This window comes from Antechinus flavipes, chromosome 1, assembly GCF_016432865.1.
Source record: "Antechinus flavipes isolate AdamAnt ecotype Samford, QLD, Australia chromosome 1, AdamAnt_v2, whole genome shotgun sequence".
In the NCBI taxonomy this organism is placed as follows: domain Eukaryota; kingdom Metazoa; phylum Chordata; class Mammalia; order Dasyuromorphia; family Dasyuridae; genus Antechinus; species Antechinus flavipes.
Genome location: NC_067398.1, coordinates 244,048,595 through 244,071,574, shown reverse-complemented (window position 1 = coordinate 244,071,574; position 22,980 = coordinate 244,048,595). Strand labels below are relative to the sequence as shown.

Genomic DNA, 22,980 nt, shown 5'->3' with positions numbered 1-22,980 from the left:
GTGCCTTGGTGGTAAGGTAATGATCAAAGGGATTACCTGGAGACAGCAAAAGACCCAGCAGATTGTGCCAGAGAAGAAAGCATCCAGACTTATGAAGATGGCAACTTAAGTCTTAGAAACTAAACAAAAAGGTTCAGATAGGAGTAGAAAAGACTCAACTCCAAGTGGGCTGACCTGAGGAGGGTAGAGGTGGGAAGGAGGGATAGGTTGAGCAAGTACTGGGTCAAGCGACCAGTGGGAATCAAGTGATTGGCAAGATTGCCTGATGGAATTGTTTTAGAAACCTCCCTTTATTGCTTGCAAAGCCCTAGTTTAGCACATTCCCTGCTATCTCTGACAGTTCCTGGGACCAGAGTGACTTATTCCTTCTCTGTTCTGGGGGACTAGTCCCCAGTTTCCTAATCTGGCCTGTCCCAATGCAAATAATACCAAGAGGCCCACTTTGGAAGGGGAACTGTCACAGGGCCTGAGGAGTCTATACTGAGCCTTATATTTCATCTAGAAACTAGAATGGAGGAAAAACTGAACCCCTGAAAATTGACATTTGGGGAAAATGTTTCTAGATTGGGATGGAGGTGGGATGGGGGAGGGGGCAGGACAGGTTGCTCCAACCTACACCCCTCCCCTTCCAACCAAGTTTTGGTTGGTTTTTTTTGTTTGTTTTTTCTTTTGGTCTTTTCTCTAGATCCTAAACTTTTTTTAGTCGGTCCTCCTCCCACATTGTTCCTCATTTTTTCCCAAAAGTTTATATAATTCAGAGAGAAAAGAACCTCGGTGATCATTTAATCTTAATCTTTTAGGGATGAGAGAGTAATCTAGGAAATAGTTGCCAAAATATTCAAACTCTTGACCCCCGTGTTCCTGCAATTTTAATCTTCGTTATGTGGGTAATGACTTCACACTTAGATCGCACCGAACAATATCCTCCTTCTGGCCCTTTGAGGTGTGAGTGAATTATCCCCATTTCACAGATAAGGAAACCAACTCGGAGGAGTTTACGCTTGCTCAAGGTGTTCGTTCAAGGTCACGGTCAGAGACCAGCAGAGCCCACAGTTCGATCACTAAGGTCAAAAGCGCCACTATAATGTCCACAAGTCCGCATGAGGATGGAGTGGGGTAGGATGGTAAATTTGGGGCTCGACCCCGAGACTTCAGGAAGAACCCTTCTCCCTACCCCCTCACCCTCAGCCCCGCCGCCACATCTCTCCGCCCCGCCCCCTGTCAGCCCTGCCTCCAAGCTCCGCCCTTCCCGCGAGCTGTCCCGCTCCCGCTCGCAGATTCGCATTTCTGTCAAACTCCAGGATAGGGATCTGCAGATTCGTTCCTTCGATGACAAGCCTATTTAGGATGGCCCTGACCTAGCCCTTTAATTCAGACGTGGGTTTCTTTGGATTCATTTTCTGTGTTTAATGCCAGTGCAGGACGTTTTAATAGTATTTACAAGAAACACCAATCAAAGATGAGAAACCAAATTAGACTGCTAAAAGGAACATAAGTGTCCGTACACTTAACACCGACATTATTTTTACAGTATGGACCTGATAGGCTGAGCGAAGGGAGATTACGGGACTTACGGTGAATCTGCGAATCCAAAATTTTTACTCTTCAGAGCGAGTCGGACGTAGGAAGAAACGCAAGTTCCAATACTGCCGATTCGACTTTGGCGAATCTACAGCTGTTCAACACGCTAACCTTTCTTACCCAGCTTTGGTCCGGCCTCCGCCCCTGCACTCCGCCCCCTTTTCCTCAGGGACTCGGCGCCGCTTTAGTAGTTGCAGATTCGTCACACGTCCAGAACTGGGCAAGGGGATAATAGTGGTGAGGTCCGTTCTTCAAGGGATGCGACAGGCCTGCCGGCTCCCCCCACTGCTCCTTCCTATACCGTCCGGAGGAAAGAAAGAGGGGGAACCTCTTCTCTTCCGCCCTCAAGACTTCTGGAGGCGCCAGTGTCGAATGTGCTCCGGTGAACGCAGAGCCCGCCGGGCATCGCGCAGGTGGCGGTGGTGTTTGGTGCGCGCGCCGGGGAGGAGGGAGGTGGTGGTGGGGGCGCCGCCGCCGCCGCTGCCGCTGCGGGGCCCGGGTCTCGCGCCGCCGCTGAGGTGGAGCGAGGTGGGGAAGGGAAGGGGAGGGAGCGACTCGCTCGCCCCGAGCGGGTGAGTGTAGAACGCGGTGCGCGCGCGCGCTCGGCGGGGAAGGGACGGCGCGCGCGGGTGGGGAGGGGGCGGCTCGCGGGGGTGCGCGAGGAGAGGGAAGTGCCGCGCGCGCTGCCTCCTCCCCCAGCCTTACTGCCTTCCCCCCAGACCCCCCGCCGGGGGCCCGGGCCCGGGCCGGGGCCGGGGCCGGAGGGTCTCGCGGTGTTTCCGGAGCCCCGCCACGGCCCCGGAGGAAGGTTTCACCTTCCTGGCTTGGAGCCGCAGGGTCTCTGGGCCCCAGGCAGCTGGGGGGGGGGCGGAAAGGAGGGGTTCGGAGAGCGGTGCCTGGGACCTGGCCGGCCGCCGGTGAGGAGACAGGCGGAGGGGGCGGGGCTTAGGGGGGGCGCGCCTCTGGGCTGAGGGGGGAGGGGCCGGGCAGGGGGCGTGAGGGGCTGAGGAGAGGGTGTCTTAGCTTGGGGTCCCTGGAGGAGTTTGAGCATGGAGATGACCCAGGGCACCTGGTGATGGGGAAGGGGACTGGGGGCGGGGATGAGGGATATGGGACCCGGGAGACACTTTAGGAAGTGTGGGGGGACGTGTTGAGGAGCTGGGGAAGGGGCTGGCAGCGTATGTGTGGAAGAAAGGGAGTGGAAGAGTGCAGGAAGGACGTGGGGGGTGGCCCTTTTGGTGATAGAAGCTTGTAGGGAATATTTATAAGATGGGAGTATGTTTGGGGGGAGGTGGAAGCTGTGGAGAGGTATTTGGGAAGGAGTTTTGGGGGGACTGACAGGGCTGTGAGAGGGGAAAGTTGCATGTGTACAAAGTGTGTATAACACAGAGGGGCCAGGCATGAATAAAGGAGAAGAATTAGAGGTGGGAGAAATGAACTTAAAGAAGGGAGGCATTGGGGAAGGCAGCCTGTGAGGAGAGGGGTTTTATGCAGTGTGTATGGCAGGAAGATTGGAAACATATAGGTGACAGAAGAGGAATGGAGAAAAGGAAGATGTAGGGAGTACGTACTGGAAGAGAGATGTGTTGGGGGGGGGGGCTGCTATATATATTTATAGGGGAGTGCTTGGGGTGAAGAGGTGTATGTATTTTTAGTGGATAAAGTGATACCCCAAAAGAGGGTAGTTGCCTATGGGGGGTGAGTTAGGACTCTGGGAGGGCTCTTGATATAGATAGGAGTAGAGGAACGCTTTGGAAGTACAGAGCCTTACCCCCGTCCTTTAATTGTGTTTATAGTGTAAATGAACCAGGATGGACCAGGAAGGAGGGGGAGATGGGCAAAAGCCCCCCAACTTCCAGTGGCGAAACTACAAACTCATCGTGGACCCTGCATTGCACCGGCTCCCACAGAAGGTTTATCGCTATGACGGGATTCACTTCAGTGTCAATGTAAGTTATTTTGCTTAAACTATTCTCCCCAAGGTTCTTGGGTAGGTGATTTTCTATCTAAAATTCCTGTTCTTTGAACCCTACTTTTGTTTTAGAAAATTGGCAGTTCTACATTTCAGCCAATTCTGAGCCTAAATTCTTAAATTATTTTTCCCAAAATGATTAGATTGCTTTCTCCTATCTTTCATCCTAGGATGCAGGATATAAGATTGTTAGCAAGCTTCAAGACCCCCGTCAACGACTCACCTGGTCCAAAAACAGGGATCTTTCCCTCCCAGTTCCTAAGTTTAAGGTAAGGCTACTTTACTTTTATGATCTGATAGTTTTTAGGTAGAATATTAGATATAAAGAAATATGTAAATCCACATAGACAAAATCAAAGAAGAGATTTGTCTTTGAGCAAGAGTAGGAGCTCTGTACGTAGAGTTTGTGGGTAATTGAGTGAAGTGTCTTGGTCTAGTAACTCATAATTTCATTTCTTGCGTAAATGTAGTTTGGCTTTCTTTAGTGCTTATGATTGGATCTTGTTTTTTCATTAGGACATGGGTCCTAACTAAAAGGCCTTGGCCTTTGGAGAAGGGATGATTGACATTCTGAAGGAATTTAAGTCAACTATGAGAGCAGAAAAGAAGTCTACTTTATATGATTTTTAAGTCTGAGTTTTGTGTGGTGTGAAAGATAGTGGTATCCTAAATGGTTGCAACTCTATCCCTGGATGGCATTGCTGACCTCATAGTTGGTTAATATAGTATTAAAGACTCTGGAGTCTTAAAAGTTGCTCTCTCTTATAGTCTTGCTTCCTTAGCATGCTTGTCATAGTTTCAGATCTCACAAAATGAGGAGCTAATTTGAGTTGGGTTGCATAATAGGAATACTTTCCCAAATGAGAGGGGCTGTGTTCTCTCTATATTCTGTTTTAGTCATATCATATTTGGAGTAACATTCTTAGTTCTGGATGCCACATTTCTAGAAAGACATTGACTTATCTAGAACTTTTTTTTTAGATGTGCGATATCAGGATTGTAAAAGAATTTTAGACCATTACATAAAAGTTTGAAGGAACCATAGATGTGGGGGTAGGGAATAGAAACAAATATGATCATAGTGTATCTAAGTATTTGAAGGGCTGTTACATGGAATAACAACTAAAATGTATAAGTGTTTCAAGGTTTGCAGAGCAGGTACCTTATTTACATTCACATGTGGAAAAAAGGATTGGTCCTGGGTTTTCGTGGCCTCAGAATGTAACTATGAAGAGTTAGTAAAAGTTAGGAGAGAAACATTTTATCTAAATAAGAAAAAGAGAGAGCTGGATTTATTAAGCACCTACTATGCGTCAAGCCTGTGAGGACCATATGATCCTCAGAACAGCCCTGGGAGGTAGGTACTGTTACTATCCCTATTTTTGGTCAAGAAAACAGAAACAAATAGGAAATTAAGTGACTTGCGCTGGGTTATAGCTACTAAGTGTCTAAAGCCAGAGTTAACTCAGGTCTTCTTGATTCCAAGCCCAATGTTTTAGCTCAGATAATCATTCTAGTTACTGGAATTGTCCAAAAGTAAATAGAGGAAGTAAATTCCATTTTACTGCTCTTCTGAGTAGATGTGTATTTATTAAGGATATTGTAGAGGGGATTTGCACACAGATTTGTTTTGGACAAGATGACCTATGAAGTTACTTCCAACTCTATATTCTGCATCTTTTAACAGGACTCCCCAGCCTTGACTTTTCCCATCTTGGAGTTCCGGTCTTTGGACTTGTAAACAATTTATCCTTGGTGTCCATTTGGTCTTTCTTTTATAACTTTTTTTCTGATGCCTGCATTCACTTAGGACCATGGCTTCACATTTTTGTATCGTGGGACCATCTTGTTCAAGTCATCTCTGTGGGCATCTCTCTTATTGTTCAGTAGAGTTCTCTCTTCCCTATAACACACACATGAATCTATTGATTGGTCCAAGGCTCAGTGTCCTATGGCTCTGCCACTTGTTCATGATCAGATCTTCCATGCCAAGGTGACTCTGGATCCTGACCCACCTCCTGCTTTCCCTTCCACAGCTTGACGAGTTCTACATTGGGCAGGTCCCATTGAAGGAAGTGACCTTTGCCCGGCTGAATGACAACGTTCGGGAAACGTTCCTGAAGGACATGTGCCGCAAATATGGAGAGGTGGAGGAGGTGGAGATCCTGTTGCACCCCCGAACCCGAAAGCATCTAGGCCTAGCCCGAGTGCTCTTTGCCAGTACTCGGGGTGCCAAAGAGACTGTAAAACATCTCCATCACACCCCAGTCATGGGCAATATCATCCACGCCCAGCTTGACATCAAAGGTGATGTCCCTTCCCTGTCTCTTAAAATCCTGATTTGGGGGGAGAAGGGGAATCTAGATAATTGAGAAAGGTAGAAGAATTGAGATCCTAAAATTAGAGATGGATGAGAGAAATCAACTTCCATGTGCTAAGACCAAAGGAGGGTAGAGAGGGGCAATTTCAAGCCAGAGAAAGAAACTGGACTGTCAGATGGAGAGTGTACTAGTACTCTTCACTTGTACTGACTTTTTTGATTCCTGTCTTCCAGGACAACAACGGATGAAATACTATGAGTTAATTGTTAATGGATCCTATACCCCGCAAACTGTACCCACAGAGGGTAAAGTCCTTAATGAAAAGTTTCAAGGATCTGGGATACCCACTGAGACGGTGAGAAACTGATGCTATCTGGGTTTGGGCCATCTGAATTCTAGAAGGCAAGATACCTGGATTCAGGGTAGTTTGGGAATTTAAAGAGGGAAGGGCTGGTGAGTTAGGACTTTCAGATGAGGAATAAAAATGCAAGCGAGTAGGAAGAACCTTGGAAAAAGTGCTTTTTTTAAAAAAGTGGGTAAAGTGCTTGATTCAACAAGGGTGCAGTGAATATACTGCTAACTTAATTTTCTCCCTTTCTCCCCAAGACGGAATCTCGGCGCCGGCCTTCATCTGATTCAGCCTACCCATCAAGCACTTCTGTGCCAGTCACACCTGGTAATGGCACACCCTGCTCTCAGGACACCACTTACTCCAGTAGCCGGCAAGACACCCCATCCTCTTATGGCCAGTTCACACCACAATCCTCTCAAGGGACGCCTTATACTTCCCGGGGCAGTACCCCGTATTCCCAGGACTCTGCCTATTCCAGCAGGTATGGAAAAGGGAAATACCTGAGTTCCTTCAACTGTTGAAGTCTGAGAACTAACACTTGGAAGGCAAAATATCTGAGTCCTAGCAATTTGCTTCTATTATTCTTCAAAAAAAGTTGAAGTATTTAAGAGAAAATTATTGAGTACTTACTATGTACATGAATCCTTGTGCCAGATGCTATGTGGAATATGTGCTCCTTGTAGTCAGGGAATTTACAATCTCTTTAAGGAATATAGTAATCTTGGCTTCTCTGGGATCTGTATCCTTAAGAGGCAGGCTTCCAAAAGCCTAGAAACAAGAATACTTGCGTTTGATGCCATATAAACTTAGGAAGAGATTTTTTTTATTCTTAACCTCTTTTGATCTTTTATGTTTTCCTTTAGGCAAGGAACTCCTGGCTATTCCAGTTACCATCCCGATTCCTCTTCTTCTACCACCTCTTCTTCCTATAAGCCTCGGCGGTCAGAGAACAGCTATCAGGATTCCTATTCCCGTCGACACTTCTCTTCTTCAACTACCACTGTTGCCTCTTCTTCTTCATCGTCATCGTCATCATCATCATCGTCATCGTCATCTTCCTCCTCCTCCTCTTCCTCTTCATCCTCTTCTTCCTCCTCTTCTCACTACCGTAGTTCTGATTCACACTATCCTGCATATTATGAGAGCAGTAACCGATACCAGCGTCATGCCTCCTACCCACCCCGACGTGCACCCCGGGAAGAGCCCCCAGGAACCCCTTTCCCTGAGCGATTCCCACCCTCCTACACCTCCTACCTGCCCCCAGAGCCCAGTCGCCCTGCTGACCAGGACTATCGACCTGCCCCAGAGGCTGCACCTCCAGAGCCTCCAGAACCTGGCGGTGGAGGGGGTAGGGGGGCCAGCCCTGAGCAAGAGGAAGCCAGGAGTTCACCTCGCCCAGCATCCCCTATCCGATCTTGTTCACCTGCCCCAGAAATCACCAATGAGAGTGTGCCCTTTGCCCAGCACAGTAGCCTAGATTCCCGGATTGAAATGCTGCTGAAGGAACAGCGATCCAAGTTTTCCTTCCTGGCCTCAGACACGGAAGAAGAAGAGGACAACAGTAGTTTGGGCCCTGGGGCCAGAGAAGCTGGAAGTGAGGTCCTCCTGGGACCAACTCATGGGCCTTGCACACCTCCCCCAGCCCCAGCAAATTTTGAGGATGTGGTTCCTATGGGAAGCATTGAACCTGGGACAACTGGAGAATCTCCCAAAGCCAATGGACAGGATCAGGTGAGAAGAAAAAAAATCTGAGTTCTGAGAGAGGATCTTGACTTCTCAGTTTTTTTTAGAATAAAACCAATGAATTAGGAAGCAGAGAGCAGAATTCTTCTAATTCATCTCTTTCCACGTTCTTCTAGGCCTCTCTTCATTCTTCTGGCGAGGACATGGAAATCTCAGATGATGATGGTGGAGGATCACCCCCAACAGCCCCCTCACCCCCACAACCTCCACCTCCCCCACCACCTCCACCTCCACCTCCACCCTTTCTGGCTCCCCTTCCCTTGGGTTATCCTCATCAGCCTGCTTACCTTCTTCCACCCCGGCCAGAGGCACCCCCACCCCCTGAGTATCCTCCACCGCCTCCCCCTCCCCCCCACATCTATGACTTCGTCAATTCCCTCGAGCTGATGGACCGACTGGGGGCTCAGTGGGGAGGGATGCCTATGTCCTTCCAGATGCAAACCCAAATGTTGACTCGGTTGCACCAGCTGAGGCAGGGTACTGGGGTAACTGCTACATCAGCAGCACCCCCTAGTGGAGGTTTTGGGGAGCATTTTCTTCCTTTCCCTCCACATCAAGAAGCAGCCTATGCACTACCCTATACTCTATATGCTCCTGGACAGGAGAGCCGAGGAGCTTATGCCCGTGAGACCTATCATCTGCCCTTGCAGGCAGAGCCCCTGCCTTCCTCCTCTGTCTTAAGGGAGGAGGAACACCTGCCTTCTGGGGAAGAACTAGAACAGGCAGAGGGCAAGGCACCACCTCCTGCTGGCACTGTGGGCCGGGTGCTGGCTACTCTGGTGCAAGAGATGAAGAACATCATGCAACGGGATCTTAATCGCAAAATGGTGGAGAATGTAGCTTTTGGAGCTTTTGACCAGTGGTGGGAAAGTAAAGAGGAAAAGGCTAAGGTGAGAGTGAAGGCTATGAGGATCTGGGCACTCAGGACTGGGAAGAAAGCAAAAGCTAAGATAGTTTTATGAGGAGTGGTTGAAGGAACAGAACTCAAGGTATTTGATTTGGAGAAGAGAAGGCTTCCCCAAGCAATGGGCAGGAGAGGAGACATGATTGACTCGTCTACTTTCCCCAAGACTGTCTATAGTTTACAAATGAGGATCGTTAGGTGACTGGCTGTTACTAGGAAGCAGGTTTCAGTTTACTCTAAAGATTTACTGAAATCCTGAAACTTTCCAAAAATAGAATGAGTTGATAATGATAAGCCATCCATCCTTAGAAAAATTGTCTAGATAATCACTTTTAGAACAGTCAGACTGGAGTTGGGTTCTTTGGCTGGGGGTTGAACTATGCAAGTTCCTTTTATAGCAGGCATTCCATAGTTATATCCTTGTATTTAAGAGATGAATAGGAGTTAAAAGAGAAAGACGAGAATAGAAGGATACATTGGAATTGGCTAGATATGGAGGATTTGGGAGTGATTTTTAGATTAAAGAAATCAGTTTGGTAAGATGCAGGATTATTCAGTGTTCCTATTTGCCTATCCCTTCTTCACAGCCTTTCCAGAATGCAGCCAAGCAACAGGCAAAGGAGGAAGACAAGGAGAAGACAAAACTAAAAGAACCAGGGCTACTGTCCCTTGTGGACTGGGCCAAGAGTGGGGGTGCTGCAGGCCTCGAGGGCTTTGGATTTGGCTCTGGGCTTCGAGGAGCGCTTCGACTGCCTTCGTTCAAGGTGCTGAAAACTGGAATTCAGAAATCATAGGAATCTGACCAGGAAACCATGTGGGATGATGAGGATTCCTTCCTTAGCTTTGGAAGTAGTAGGGAAATGAATTTGGCATCTTATAAGCATGTGTTTCTTTATTTTCTCCCTACTGCAGGTAAAGCGGAAAGAGCCATCTGAAATTTCAGAAGGTGGAGAAGAGAAGCGGCCTCGGCCTTCTACTCCAGCCGAAGAGGATGAAGATGGTGAGTATGAGTCTTGAGGGCAAAACAAAATTCCAGTTTCTGAAAAGAGAGGGAAATGATAGAGCAAGAATTTAAAACTTGGGGCCAAGATGTGCAGAAGAGGAGAGATTTTAGAATTGGAAGGATGAGTTTTTGGAGGTATTTCCCTAGATTGGAAGCTAAGTGGAGCTAGTCTCGGTTCTACTACTAATTTGCTGCGTCTTTGAATGAGTCACTTTCACTATGTATCCATTTTCCTGTCTGCAGTGAGGCATAATTCTCCCAATACCTACTTCTTTGACATAAAAGATGAAAGAGTGTGAAAAATTTTAAAAGGATTAGACAAATACTAAGAATTATTCTTGGTAGTACATTACCATAATGACCTTGGTGTCTAGAACCTGATCGAGAAAAGGAAGCTGGAGAGTCAAGTCGACCAGGAATGAAGGGCCCAAAGCGGGAAGAAGAGAGGAATAAAGCCCAGGGCAAGCACAGAAAACCTTTTGCTCTAGACAGTGAAGGAGAAGAGGCCTCACAGGAGTCTTCTTCTGAGAAGGTGAGATGTCTTTTTTGCTAATGGTGATGAGGAGCTTAGCACCTCTACTTGTTTGTGATTTGGCTGCCTGGTTGGGTCTTCTTTCCCTATTGCTTCATCTCTCCCTTTCAAAGAACCAGACACATTTTGCTTTTTCAGTCTGGGCTGTGGGAATCATACTGGGGTGTACGTTTCCTCTCTGGATTCAAGTTTATTGTGACATAGGAAGTCTTCTCATTGACTTTGTGTAACATCTTGTTCTTGTTAGGGGCATAAGTCCCACTTCATAAGTTTAGAGAATCAGTTACTTATTTTTATAACCCTTTTCTTAAGGAGGAAGAAGATGAGGAGGAGGAAGAAGAGGAAGAAGAGCACAGTGAAACCATGGAGACCAGTAAGAAGGAAGCAGAGGCATCTGGAGGTGATTTGAAGCTGTCATTTTGGAAACCTTACAGGGGAAGGAAGGAGAACATTTCCTGTAGACTTGGTTATCTGACCTCTCTGCAAAGTCCTATGTGTATTTCAGTGTTGCATTTTGTTCCTCTGATTCTCCTTAGCATCCCTTGAAATTCTTGTCCCTATCTATCTTTGCCCATTTAAGCATAATGAGCCCTAAATGGGCTCTGCTCTGCTGTCTCGACTGCTTTTTCTTGACCTTTTCTTGTTTGAACTTCCAGGTGAGGATGAGGAGAGTGCCTTCTCCAAATACTCTGTGTATGCTGAATCAGAAGGTGAAAATGACAGCACTTCAGACTCTGAGAGCAGCAGCTCCTCTAGCAGTTCTTCCTCAAGCCCTTCTTCCTCCTCCTCTTCCTCATCTTCCTCCTCTGCATCTGAAGAAGAAGAGGAGGAAGAGGAGCCATCAGTAGTTTCTTCAGCCTTGTCACCCTCTCGGGACATACCATCAGACCTCCCTGTCCCTGTGGAGGAGCCAGAACAAGAGAAGCCTTCAGTTGCACCTATCATACCTATCCCTGAGCTGGAGAAGGCCCCAGTCAGGCCTCCAGGTAGGTAGATTTATGGGGAGAGTTCAGAAATGTAGGCTTTGAGATTATGCATGTATGTACATGCCCTCTGTTTGAAAAGAGGGCTGTTGAGTGAATAGGAATGGAGAGGAAATAGTGGAGAAATCATTATGAGGTAGCAGAAAGATCACTTAGATTTAAGGTCAATATCCTTGTTCTCCATGTATTAACTTTATGACTCTGAAAATATGATTTCCCCTCTCTGAGATTGTTTTCTCATCCGTAAAATGGAATTTTAAAAAATTAGATCACCTCAGCTTAGGTCTTCTGTGGCTTTTGATCCTGTGATAGCATACCTCATTAAGTAATGGTTAGTAAATTGAGGTAATTGTATATCTAACATAACATGAGGAAAAATCCTAACTTATTACAAGAGTACATCAGATTGAAAGCTGAGTTTGTGATACTCTTTTTATCGTATCTCTTTCACCAGGTCCTCCTGAGGAGCCATTACCTGAGACACCTCATCATCCTCCAGAGCCACCAGCTGTCTCTCAAGCCTCTCCTCCCTTACCTGTAGTCCCTCATCCTGAGGAGTGTCCATCTTCTCCTATCCCTCTTCTCCCACCACCGAAGAAGCGCCGGAAAACAGTCTCTTTCTCTGCATCAGAGGAAATGCCAACTACCCCCACCCCTGAAGTTCCCCCACCTGTTGCACCTCCAGTTAAGCCTCCTGGTTCCCTTCCACGGAAAATCTCCCGGGGTGGTGATCGGACCATTCGAAATTTGCCTCTGGACCATGCTTCTCTGGTCAAGAGCTGGCCAGAGGATGGATCCCGGGTGGGACGGAACCGGAGTGGAGGTCGGGCTCGTCTGCCAGAAGAAGAAGAATCTGGGACTGAAGTAGACCTCGCAGTGTTGGCAGACCTGGCCCTGACTCCAGCTCCAGCTCGGCGAGGGCTAGTCACTCTGCCTGTAGGGGATGATTCTGAGGCCACAGAAACCTCAGATGAGGCTGAGCGTGGGGGGCCAGCAGTTCCCTCAATCATTCATGTTCTTCTGGAGCACAACTATGCTCTGGCTGTCCGCCCTGCTCCCCCTGCCCCAGTGTCCAGACCCCCGGAGCCACTTCCTTCCCCTGCCACTGTCTTCAGCTCACCTGCCGATGAGGTCTTAGAAGCTCCTGAGGTGGTGGTTGCTGAGGTAGAGGAGGAAGAGGAGGAGGAAGAGGAGGAAGAGGAGTCAGAGTCATCAGAGAGTAGTAGCAGCACCAGTGATGGAGAGGGTGCCTTGAGGCGGAGGAGCCTTCGATCCCATGCCAGGCGCCGTCAACAGCCCTTGCCACCTGCCCCTCCACCCCCACCTAGCTATGAGCCCCGAAGTGAGTTTGAGCAGATGACCATCCTTTATGACATCTGGAATTCTGGACTTGATGCTGAGGACATGGGTTATTTACGACTCACTTATGAGAGATTGCTACAACAAGACAGTGGTGCTGATTGGCTTAATGATACCCACTGGGTACATCACACTAATATCCTAGACTGTTGTGGGTCAGGAGCTAGCAGATTGGGGGACTACTGTACCAGAAGCTTCAAGTCTAACTTTTTCTCCCTTTTGAGTGGTTCTTTTAGTAGTTATACTTCTCTGACTCCATTGTCAAGTACTCTTCTTTTTATCTGCTATTTTTCATTTCATTTCATTTTTCTTTGCCGAATATGTTTCCATGGTTTTGGGGAGAGCTGTATGATGACAAATGTTGGTAGGTTATTGGAATTGGCCATACGCCTGTCTCTTTCCCCACAACCTGGCTTCCCCTACCCCAGTATCTACTCTCACATCCTTCCTGACTGGAAAGAGCTGAGAATGATTTCTGAGTCCCTGAGGGGGCTTGGGAGTGGGGCACTGAAGAACCTGTTTTCTTCCTTAACCTCATCTCACTCACCAACTTGACTGCTCCCAAACGTAAGCGAAAGCCTCTGGATGGACCCCGGGAGCATCAGACAGGTTCAGCTCGGAGTGAGGGTTATTATCCCATCAGTAAGAAAGAAAAGGATAAGTACTTGGATGTCTGTCCTGTCTCAGCACGTCAACTGGAGGGCTCTGACACACAGGTAATGACAGTTCTGGAGTCTGTTCTCTGCAGAGACCACTTTTTGTTCTCTTTCCTTCACTTCCGTACTGATGAGGTCCTTTTCCTTCCCAGGGGACAAATCGAGTGCTATCAGAAAGACGGTCAGAGCAGCGTAGGCTGCTGAGTGCCATTGGTACATCAGCCATTGTAGACAGTGACCTGCTGAAATTGAATCAACTCAAGGTGAGAATAACTTTGGCTGAAGAGCCCTGAGATTTTGGGATGCTTAGGACCCTTGCTTTTGGGCATAAAGCATAGCTGTAACAGGAAAGAAGCCTTAAGCAAATGGGTGAAGTTTCAAGGACTCCCGGGAAGGAGCTTTAATTTAAATGTAAACTGTTGTGGGGAGCAAGGAATTGGGGGGTGTTGGAACAGAAAGGAAGGGAATGTGACCTTTTATCTTGGAAGGCATGTCAGTCCCCCAGCACCACATACCCATTGTGTTTATGAATCATAGCCATAGTGGGAAAGTAAGAGCTTGGATTGGACAGTGGGAAAAGAGATAGGACTTTACGGCATCCTCTCTCCCTCCCATCTTCTCCCCCACCCCTGTAGTTCCGGAAGAAAAAACTCCGATTTGGCAGGAGTCGGATCCATGAGTGGGGTCTTTTTGCTATGGAGCCTATTGCAGCTGATGAGATGGTTATAGAGTACGTGGGACAGAACATACGTCAGGTGATCAAGTTACCTTGTCTTTACAAAAATGATTAGACATCAAATTGCATGTAGTATTCTTAGGGGAGATATGGTCATTGTTCTGAAACTAATTATAACCTAAGAGAGATGCTGTGGTGTAGACATATCCACACATAGGCCACATCCTCCATAAACTGTCCTTTCTGGAGACTAAGGGTAAGTATACAATTGGAGAATAGTTGGAAAAAACCACTGGAATAACCATGTTCATGGAGGTGAATGAAAGGAACCCAGTCAGATCAATTCAGGAAGGCTTCACAGAGGAGTTGGAATTTTTAGACATGAAAAAAGACAATTTGACATGGAGACTGTGAGGTGGAGAGAATTGTATGGATTGAGCACAGAGGTATTCAGTCACAGATTATAAACAGTGGAAAGCCTAATATCCAAAGGTGTTTGGTTAAAAGTGTTTGGATAACAAACATGACATCTTCTGTCATTTATACTGAAAGCTTCAAAGACTTAGATGGGGAAGAAGGAAGATCTTGGTTTTGTCTGGAAAACTTTTTCTGACCCTTCTTGGCTTGTCAGGTGGTAGCTGACATGAGGGAGAAACGGTATGTACAAGAGGGCATTGGCAGCAGCTATCTGTTTCGAGTGGACCACGATACCATCATTGATGCCACGAAATGTGGAAATCTGGCACGATTTATCAATCACTGTTGCACGGTGAGAGCTGGGCCCAGGGGCAAGGGACTGGTTTTGGACTAACTGTTCGGGTTTGGGAAGGCACTTTTAAAGGAGATAGAAGAGCAAAATGAGGGCAGAGGAAGGGGGTAACTGGTTCAGGACACTGGATTTTGGGGAGAGAGGAGGGTGCAGTAGCTAAGATGCCAAAGTCAAAGCTAATAACTCCCTTTTCCAACCATAGCCCAACTGCTATGCCAAGGTGATCACCATTGAGGCCCAGAAGAAGATTGTAATCTACTCCAAGCAGCCAATTGGGGTGGATGAAGAGATCACCTATGACTACAAATTTCCCCTGGAAGATAACAAGATCCCATGTTTGTGTGGCACTGAAAGTTGCCGGGGTTCCCTCAACTGAGGGTTTTATGGAGGGGCTGGCTTTACCCTACCACCTCTTCCACATACACACACACACACACACACACACACACACACACACACACACACACACACACACACACACACACACACACACACACACATCCCTAATTTATTCCCACAGGCTAGAGTCAGCTAGGGCCTGAATTGCCCTTTGACATATGTTCAGACTTAGATCCTGAGCTTCTGGTTCCTGTGGTTCCCAAGATAAGGTGGAAGAAGGGTAGGGGGCATGAGGTCTCTGCAGGAGAAGCAGAGAAAATCGAACCCACCTTTTAGGAACCGAGATACAGGAGAAAAAAAATTGGAGTATTCCCCTCTCCCTCTTGTGGGGAGTATGGGTCTCCCAGATTCTGGGTTGTGGGGAATGCCAAAAACATGAGGCAGGTTCTGCCCCCAACTTTTTTTTTCTTTTCGGAGAAGAAACTGTAAATGTTTTGTAGCTGCTAGCGGCTGTTTCCTGTGGAAACCTGGGGTGCCGGCCTGTACAGATGCTGTTCTTTGAGGGGGGAGGACTTTCCCAACCCCCCACTTTGTTTTATTGGGGGCTATTCCCCCTACACCTCTTTTCTTCTCCATTTTGGGGTCTCTGGAGCAGCTGGCCATATTTCCCCCTTTCCTCCCTCAGGAGAGCTCTTTCCTGGACCCCAGCTGGGAATCTCTCCCTTTCCTGGTATTGAAAATTCCCTCCTCCCCCAAACCAGGGAAGATAGGGGTCCATGATTTCCCTGGCCTGTCGTCTAACCATACTGGGCCTAAATAGGGCCACGAGGGGTTACTTAAAACCTGGGCCTTAGCTTGGTCTTCAGAGGCATCGAGGCCAGGCCTGGGGAAAGGGGGGTTGGGACGTGGGAGGGTGTCTCCTGTTCCCCCCAAGCTGCCTCTGCCCTGTTCTTCAAAAGGCCATGTTCAGATTCCCACCCCATAAATGGCTGCATAGCTGGCCAGGGGCCGGGAGAAGACATTGGCACAGGCCCCCAGGGTTTGACCCCAGCTCTATCCTCCCCACTCCTGTTGGCCTGATTTTGTATATATGTTAATAGCGCGGATGCCTCGGACCCGACGCCACATTTTTATAATTGTGATTAAACTTTATTGTACAAAAGTTGTCTTTGTCTTTGTGATGGTGGACATGAATCAGTGTCACTTTTATCTTTATGGGAGAATGGATAGGGAGTTACAGACTTTTGAGATATTTGAGCATGGGTAACTTAGGATCATAAATTTAGAACTGGAATGGACTTTAAAGATCATAGGAATTGATCCATCTTTCCATTCTTGATGCTGAAATGTTCCCATTCTGTTATAAGCTGTTTAACTGCAAAGATTCTCCCCCAGGTACTGGCCAATGGCGTATCGCTACTGAGACGAGAAATTACATGAATGGGTTCCTCTGAGGTGTATTCAGACTTCATCCCCATCCTTGCTTCCTTTCTACCTTGGGGATGGGCAACAGTGAAACAAAATAGGAAGGGAATAGTAGTGATGGGTCAACAGTTGAGGCCTTGGAGCCAGTTTCCCCTTCGGAACATCCTTTTGTTTTCCATGAGTCCGGACGGCCCCAGCCTTGAGAATCGGGGACTTGAGAGACTGGGATAGGCACCACCATAAGCCCCACACCTGGATCCCACTGGCTGGCGCATGCAGTAGCCGGTGTGGGTCAGCAGGAGGTGCTTCCTCTGCCAGAGGAGAAGGCGGAGCCATATGGGAGTCACTGGGGACCATAGGTTGGCTGGTTTTGAGGGGGCCGTGCTTAGGATAACAACTGGGATAGGGGAGGGACAACGGAAAAGGAAAGAAGGGGCAGCCGAGGTTTTGTTCTAAAGTGTTTGGGGAGGTGTCTTAAAAGCTGTAGCAGACTACTGCGGAGCTGACCCCTTCCAGGTAGGAGGTTCTCATCCTTAGTTCCAGCGTCCTCCACCCTATCTCCCTTGTTTACTTTCACGCAACCCCCTCCACATTCTCTTAAACAGTTCTGACAATCCGCCATCCCCTTTCCCCTCCTAATCTCCTTAGTTGAAAGTTGGGAACCAAGTGTCTGTTGGGGCTGAGTTTACCAGAATACTTCTTTTCCTCCCCGTCCCTCTCGGTTCCCATTCCTTGATTAGTTATTGGCTCCTGGACTGTCTTTTTCAGACAGTAAAACAAGGCTGAGTATAGTTCTGTAGCCTTAAATGTGCATGTTCCACCTCTACCTTTGTGGGAATTAGATTAGCTGAGTATGATTGGGCTCTGCAACCAAAAATAAGCCATTTGGAACGAGCAAAGAAAATAAATAGACCCCTGAGGAAAGGGCGGAGGAGGCTGACCACCATGGTCAGCTGTCTGTCTTTCCGACTGCAGTTAGACATGACAGACGGAGGCCGGAATCTGGTGTACCTGGTGACAGGGGGCTGCGGCTTTTTGGGGGAACATGTGATTAGGACCCTGCTGGAGATGGAGCCGCGGCTCAAAGAGCTTCGGGTGTTTGACCTTAACCTGGGGCCCTGGCTGGAGGCACTAAACCCAGGTGAGGGAAGAAGAGATACTGCTGGACCCATCAGGAACTCACATGCAACCCCCTAGGTCCTGTTCCTACACAAAACATTTCACTGCTCCCCATTACAAAGGGAGGCAACCCAGCTTTTCCCTCCGGTCCTCCTGGGGGAAGTATGTTTATGGCTGGATTGCATCTGGATGGGGGAACAGTGACTCATGGATGGAAAGTTACGATTTGGAGGGTGTTACTCCAGTCGGGGTGGGGAGGAGAGGGATTGGGAGGAATATCCTCTGTGGAGCTAACATCTATCCTGTGTCAGGGTCTGTGCAGGTGATTCCAAAACAAGGGGATGTGACTCGTGCAGAGGATGTGGTAGCTGCTGTAGCTGGAGCAGATGTAGTCATTCACATGGCTGGGCTGGTGGATGTGTGGGGACAGAATGACCCTGAGGTCATCCACAGAGTTAATGTTCAGGGTGAGTCCTTTAAACTTAGTCCATCTGTGTAGCTCCCTCCCTAAATTGTGCAACTAACTTGACCATGTCCTTTTCTCCCTTTTCCTCCCACCCATTGGTTTTCCCCTGGAATTCTGGGCCAAGAAAACTTTGGCTGGTGGTAGGTAGGGGTGTGTGTGTGTGTGTGTGTGTGTGTGTGTTTGTCCTTAGGATAGGAGAAAAGATGGAGAGAAAAGATAACAAGCCTACCTCCTCCCTTCTCCCAGGGACTCAGAATGTGATTGAAGCCTGTGTGCAGACTGGAACTCGGTTCCTGGTATACACTAGCAGCATGGAAGCCCTGGGGCCCAACAATAAGAGACAGCCCTTCTACCGGTATTCCCCACCTTCCTCTACTTTCTCCCAAACCCCCCAGTCCTCCCAATTCCTGAAGGGGCCCTGTGCTGTAAAATGAAAATGAAATCATCTTTCAGCATTACTGGGGATGACTGGAAGTTCTTAGCAAACTTTAAAGCAGAATTATGTGAGAATGGTACAGTGGAAAGAATCCTGAAAAAAAAAAAAACAAACACCTGAATTGAGGAGAACTAACAGCCATGAGGCGTTCTAGGTGAGACTTTGCCATGAGAACTAAGGTCTAGGTGTGACTCTACCACAGAAGTGGCAACTTCTTTGAGCCCATTTCTTCAGCTCATTAACGTAGGGCAATCCTGGCATGGAGGTACACATGGGCAAAATTGGTCTTAATCTTTTGAGTGTTGCCTTTGGTCCAAGATCACAAAATATATGTTAAGACCTGAATCCAGATCTTTCTGACTCCAAGATCAGCTTTCTATTCACTATTGTGGGCTTCTTCATCTAAAAAAAATTAATAACATCACAATATCTGCAAGATGGTTGTGAGGAAAACAAAATGTTTGTATTACTGAAGTATTAGACCTATCCCAGGGGATGTGAGGGACTTCCTGAGGCACGGAGAGTATGCCATGAAGAGTATCTCCCACTTGCAGGGGCAACGAGGACACTCCCTATGAGGTGATACACACAGAGCCCTATCCCCGAAGCAAGGCCCTGGCAGAGAGGCTAGTCCTTGAGGCCAATGGGAGAAAGGTAAGGGGGCTCAGTTGCTTGGGTCTGGGAAGCCTACAGCACAGGAGTCCACCTGCCGGGGAAACCGCCGTTCAGGTAGCAGAGCCAATAACACCATTTAGAGCTTCTGATCTCCGGCAGTGTCTTCCAAGGACACCAATGTGAGGCCTCTTGTATGTACTGCTCATCCAGTAAGGAAACAAGAAGCCCTGGAAGATGCCAGAGCACTTACAGTTTAAGGGTCTTCACCTATTTGTCCCCATGACACATACAAATGCAGGCAGTTAGCTGAACTGGATGGGGGGAGAGGAAGGACAGGAATCTTGGGTCTCAACAACTACCTTTCCTGTCCAGGTGCGGGGTGGACTTCCCTTGGTGACATGCGCTCTGCGCCCCACGGGGATCTATGGTGAGGGCCACGAGCTGATGCTCAGCTTTTACCAGAAGGCCCAGAACACTGGGGGGTGGCTCCTCAGAGCCATCTCTCCCGCTGTGGAACATGGCCGAGTTTATGCAGGTAAGGCCCAGGCGGCCTGGTTGCAGAAGGGTATGCTGAACAACGTGTGGATGGAATAAGGGCCATGCGGACAAAAGCCGGCTTGTGGGACAGCAAGAACTGGGCCTGGGGAAGATGCATTATGTGTGCGGGAAAGCGTAGAGGGAGACAGCCTCTAACCAGAGTCAGACCCAGAAAAGGGCTGGCTCCCTGTGCCGGTGAGGTCCGTGGATGGGAAAGGGAACGTGTGGTCGGGAAGCAAACAGGGGGCTGCTCTCAGGGCTAGCCGGTGTTCGAGCAGCACCTGATCTCTCTGTCTCAGGCAATGTCGCTTGGATGCATATACTGGCAGCTAGAGAGCTGGGTTCCAGAGCCTCCACAATGGGCGGGCAAGTCTACTTCTGCTATGATGACTCCCCTTATAAGAGCTACGAGGACTTCAACATGGAAATCCTGGGCCGCTGTGGCGTTCGCCTCCTGGGGACTCGGCCCCTTCTGCCCTACTGCCTGCTGTTCTTCCTGGCTACCCTCAATGCTTTCTTGCAATGGTTACTCCGGCCTTTGGTGGTCTATACAGCTCTCTTGAACCCCTATACCCTAGCCACAGCCAACACCACTTTCACTGTGTGCACAGACAAGGCCCAGAGGCATTTTGGCTATCAGCCCCTCTATGGCTGGGAGGAAAGTAGAGACCGAACTGTTTCCTGGGTGAAGACCAGGAAGGGATGCTCTGGCCCCCGTCATCGAGACAAAACACTGGATACAGGAGATCCTGGACTTTAAATTCCACCCCAACCAGGGGCTCTCCTCACCTAGTGACTGAGTCTTGAGTGAAGGTTACCCTGGTTTCCCATAAATGATCCTATCTAGGGGACTTTTCACATAAAGATCAAACCCTAAGACGTGTGACAAGTCTCATACTTTTAGATTCCTTTCTCTTAACTTTACAGAGGGAAATTCCAAACATATAACTACTAGTGATCAGAGCTAGGAAAAGGTAGACCTGAGGCTAAATGCCATTTTCTGACCCGCGTCCAGAGGATCCCCATCCCTCTTCACTGTGCTTGAAAAGACAGGGCTTTGGGGAGAGATGGATCAGAATTCTAGATGGCATTCAGTGCCTCTCCAGGCCCTTTCCTACCCACCGCTGCTCCAGACCCCGGTGACAGCAGCTCCTGGATTCCTAAGAGCACCCAGGGATATAGATCTGGCCTCCCAACCCTAGCCACAAACTCGGGCCAACTGAGAACCCAGGGCCCAGTACATTCTGTTGTGCTTTTGCTATCTTGTTGGAACCCACCATAAAGTGGAACCCACGTGCTTGCCATCTTTACCATAGTATCAGACCTCCCCAGTCACTTTGATATTAAATGTATTTGCCTTTCTTTCTTGTGTCTAAATAAATGAATTTATCCTGCCCCAAACAAACACCACACTGTGATGGACACTGGCGCCTGTTCCTTCCGTGTGTCAACACTGGCTAGGGAAAGCTGGCTCTAGACACGCTGTACTGACCCCTCCCCCCTTTCTCCTTTCCCCTCCCCCCCAGTCTCCCGGTCCCCACCCCGTGTCCTTGCATCTGCCCAAGCGGCAGCTCCCCTGGCCCGGACTCCGTGGCGCGCTTGCGTGGGCGCTGTCACCTCCCGCCCTGCCCTCCCCTCCGTCCCCCTCTGCCCGGTCGCGACCCCCATCCCCGGATGGGGAGGGGAAGGAGAAGCAGCACACGGCTGACCCGCTGGCTGGACGTTTGCTATTTTTCCCGTGGGGCCCGGCCCGGCCCAGGGTGGGAAGGTCTCGGGACGGGACATGCAAGGCTGTGGGGTGGGGTCAGGGTCATAATTTTGCCTTTTTTTTTTTTTTTTTTTTTTTTTTTCTGTTTGCTTCTTGGGCACCAATGGTGAGGACGTCCGGGGTTGGGAGGGGGAGACAGGGAGGAGCCTTGAGGGATCAGTGGAGAGAGACGAAGAGGCGAGACCAGAATCGGCCCGGTTCCGTCCTCGGTCCTGCCCCGTGCCGCATCCCTCTCCTTCTTAGGATCCAGACGTCCTGGTCCCAACCCCCGGCGTCCCCGGCACCCTGTCCTCGCTCTGCGGGGGCAAGGGAGGATGGGAGGGGGGAGGGGCAGAGAATGAGAGGAACTCTAGAAAGCAACGGGAGAAACGGAGGAAGGGGGCAAGGGCTCATGTCAGCAAACACGGCTACATCACGCGAGACGCCAGCGACACGGAAACACACGCCAACGCACACGGCTGCACAGCGGGGAGGGGGAGGCGGGGAGGGCCCGGGGCCGTCCATCCATCATGTCCTTCGATGCGGGTCAGGCTGGAGAAGGGTTGGGGAGGCCGAGGGGAGGCTGGAGGGGGAGGGGCGGGGGAATGCATAGACACATAGTGTACACGCTTGGAGCGCGTCGGGAGCGTGTGTAGACCCACGGGCACATGGGATGTACACACAGTGTGCTTAGTGAGAGGCGGGCGTGTGGAGGGGCAGGGGAGAGGCGCCCCCGCCACCCCCTCGCCCCACCCCCACCCCCGGGGCCAGCCTGAGCCCGTGGGGACATGTGGACAGGACCCGGGGAGGGCTCGGGCTTAGGGAGACCGAGCTGACGCCCACATACCCTGAGCGACTGGACAGCTGTGCACACCTTTCCACTTACATGCAAACACATCTGTACCCAGACGAGACACCTGCACACACAGGCACAAGCAGCATAGCGGATAGACACATGCTTCTGATGACCCGTGGGTGTGGCTCTCCCACCCCCCCTCCGCCCCCCACTCCCGGAGGCAGGGACAGAAACCCCAGGGGGAAGGGGGCAAGAGCGGCTGGGGAATGCGGGGGATCGGCGGGCCGTGACCCCCCAAATGGTGAAAGGAGTTCTTAATGGCGTTCTCAGAGGTTCTTACGGAAACCCTTAGATGGGGAATGGAAGGAGTGGAGACGGGGACAAACTGGCAGACACAGGATGGGCATGTGGGCACATCTACCACGTAGACAGCACGGGGTGAGGTGATATAGAATTTGCACCCCGTGGGAGTTGTCTGAACACAGAACAGGCAAGAAGATGTATGTATGTAAAAATCACAGAATGTCAGAATCTGAAAAGACCTTAAAGCATCTAGTCTATCACTGTCATTTTTAGGGGAGGAAGCTGAAGCCCAGAGGGAGAAGGGAAAAATTATCCCCCAAAATCACAGACTGAGGGGACAGAGCAA

At 49.2% G+C, this 22,980-nt stretch overlaps 2 protein-coding genes across 3 annotated transcripts; both read left to right on the top strand.

The window, feature by feature from the left end:
• Window positions 1-1,359: 1,359 nt before the first annotated feature.
• SETD1A (SET domain containing 1A, histone lysine methyltransferase) lies at window positions 1,360-15,300 on the top strand. Of its 2 annotated transcripts, XM_051998857.1 has the most exons (19): window positions 1,360-2,153; window positions 3,378-3,530; window positions 3,724-3,822; window positions 5,590-5,860; window positions 6,108-6,229; window positions 6,481-6,707; window positions 7,090-7,957; window positions 8,086-8,859; window positions 9,461-9,637; window positions 9,786-9,873; window positions 10,251-10,408; window positions 10,721-10,808; window positions 11,065-11,394; window positions 11,846-12,886; window positions 13,294-13,466; window positions 13,559-13,669; window positions 14,042-14,161; window positions 14,714-14,851; window positions 15,054-15,300. In XM_051998857.1, the coding sequence occupies exons 2-19, from the start codon at window positions 3,393-3,395 to the stop codon at window positions 15,225-15,227; spliced, it is 5,097 nt and encodes a 1,698-aa protein (XP_051854817.1). In that variant the 5' UTR covers window positions 1,360-2,153; window positions 3,378-3,392; the 3' UTR covers window positions 15,228-15,300. The 2 variants fall into 2 exon arrangements, with proteins under 2 accessions (XP_051854817.1, XP_051854809.1); XM_051998849.1 differs by lacking the exon at window positions 1,360-2,153 and having other exon boundaries at window positions 3,217-3,530.
• A 1,412-nt stretch (window positions 15,301-16,712) lies between these two features.
• Window positions 16,713-21,695, top strand: HSD3B7 (hydroxy-delta-5-steroid dehydrogenase, 3 beta- and steroid delta-isomerase 7). The gene is made up of 7 exons (XM_051998826.1): window positions 16,713-17,131; window positions 17,591-17,756; window positions 18,046-18,201; window positions 18,447-18,555; window positions 19,191-19,290; window positions 19,624-19,786; window positions 20,088-21,695. The coding sequence occupies exons 2-7, from the start codon at window positions 17,597-17,599 to the stop codon at window positions 20,546-20,548; spliced, it is 1,149 nt and encodes a 382-aa protein (XP_051854786.1). The 5' UTR covers window positions 16,713-17,131; window positions 17,591-17,596; the 3' UTR covers window positions 20,549-21,695.
• Window positions 21,696-22,980: the final 1,285 nt, after the last annotated feature.